The following is a 1,468-nucleotide window of genomic DNA, read 5'->3' on the forward strand; positions in this document are numbered from 1 at the left end:
AGCCGGGCCCACCCCTGCCCTGCAGCGGGGATCGGGGGGGGGACCACCCCCTGCGCTGCTGGTGGGGCCCGCTGGGGTCGAGACCCCCCGAACTTGTGACACGTGTGAGTGGCACCTTGGGGGGGTGGCCCTCCCTGGGGGGGGTGGGATGTGACTGAGTGCACCCACCCAGATGGGCATGGCTCCCTGGGGCCATGAGTCCCCTTCAAGGGGGAGCAGGGTGGGCACAGAAAGGGGCACAGGGGTGGTGCCCACATCCCCCAGGACAGTGTCTGTTGCCTGCTGGGGGGCACCTGTGACCCAGCTGGGGGGTGGCTGTGACCTGCTGGGATGGTGGTCACTGAGATGGGTCCTACCACCTGCTGGGATGGTGGCCATGGCCCATCAGGTTGGTGGCCATGACTCACCAGGATGGTGCCCATGGCCTTCTGGGATGGTCCCCATCAGGATGGGTCCCACCATCTGCCAGGATAGTGACCATGGACCACCAAGGCCATGACCCACTGGGACAGGTCCCAACACCTGTTGGGATGGTGCCCGTGATTTGCTGGGGTGGTGGTCATGACCCACCAGGATGGGGCCCACCATTTTGCTGACATGGTGGCCACCACCTGCTGGGATGGTGACCATGACCCATCAGTACAGGTCCTACCACCTGTTGGAATTCTGGCCATGACCCACTGGGATGGTGGCCATGATCCACCAGGATGTGTCCCAGCACCTGTTGTGATGGTGGCCCGTGACCTCCTGGGCTGGTGGCCTCTGACCCCCTGGGCTGGTGGCCATGATCCACCAGGATGTGTGCCACCATCTGCTGGGATGGTGCCCGTATCCCACCAGGGTTGTTGCCATGATCCACCAGGACAGGTCCCACCACCTGTTGGGATGGAGGCCATGACCTGCCAGGATGTGTCCCACCACCTGCTGGGATGGTGACCTGTGACCCCATGAGGGTGGTGACCATCCCCCATCAGGACACATCCCAGCACCCACTGGGATGGAGGCCCAGAACCCCCTGAATGGTGCCTATGACCCACCTGGACAGGTCCCACCACCTATTGGGAGGGTGGCCATGACCTGCCAGGATGTGTCCCACCACCTGCTGCGATGGTGGCTCGGGACCTCCTGGGATGGTGGCCAGGACCCCCTGGGATGGTGGCCATGACTTGCTGAGATGGTGGCCATGACCCACTGGGAGAGGTCCCACCAAGCCATTGGGATGGAGGCCCTGGACAGTGGCCCTGAACTCCCTGGATGGTGCCCACGCTCCACCAGCACAGGCCCCATGACCCACCAGGACCCCCCTGGCTCCATGGCCGTGTCCCCCTGGTTGTCCCACCCTGGGGGGGTTGCCACGTCCCCCTTAACCACCCCGTTTGCCCGCAGAGGTGCTGCTGCGGGTGCAGGTGTACGAGAGCGGGACGCTGGCCCCGCTGGCCCAGGCCGTGCTGGACGTGTTCGGCGCCCG

The 1,468-nt window shown here is 65.3% G+C and overlaps 1 protein-coding gene across 1 annotated transcript in view; it reads left to right on the forward strand.

Annotated features, from left to right (window-relative positions):
• The window catches only part of ITGA2B (integrin subunit alpha 2b), a 13,687-nt gene that overhangs the window by 7,805 nt on the left and 4,414 nt on the right, over nucleotides 1-1,468 (forward strand). The window contains 1 exon segment of the mRNA XM_029964482.1: nucleotides 1,389-1,461. Coding sequence (XP_029820342.1) covers nucleotides 1,389-1,461 — 73 coding nt within the window.

Source organism: Manacus vitellinus, unplaced genomic scaffold, assembly GCF_001715985.3.
Source record: "Manacus vitellinus isolate BGI_N305 unplaced genomic scaffold, ASM171598v3 scaffold_72_pilon, whole genome shotgun sequence".
Lineage (NCBI taxonomy): Eukaryota > Metazoa > Chordata > Aves > Passeriformes > Pipridae > Manacus > Manacus vitellinus.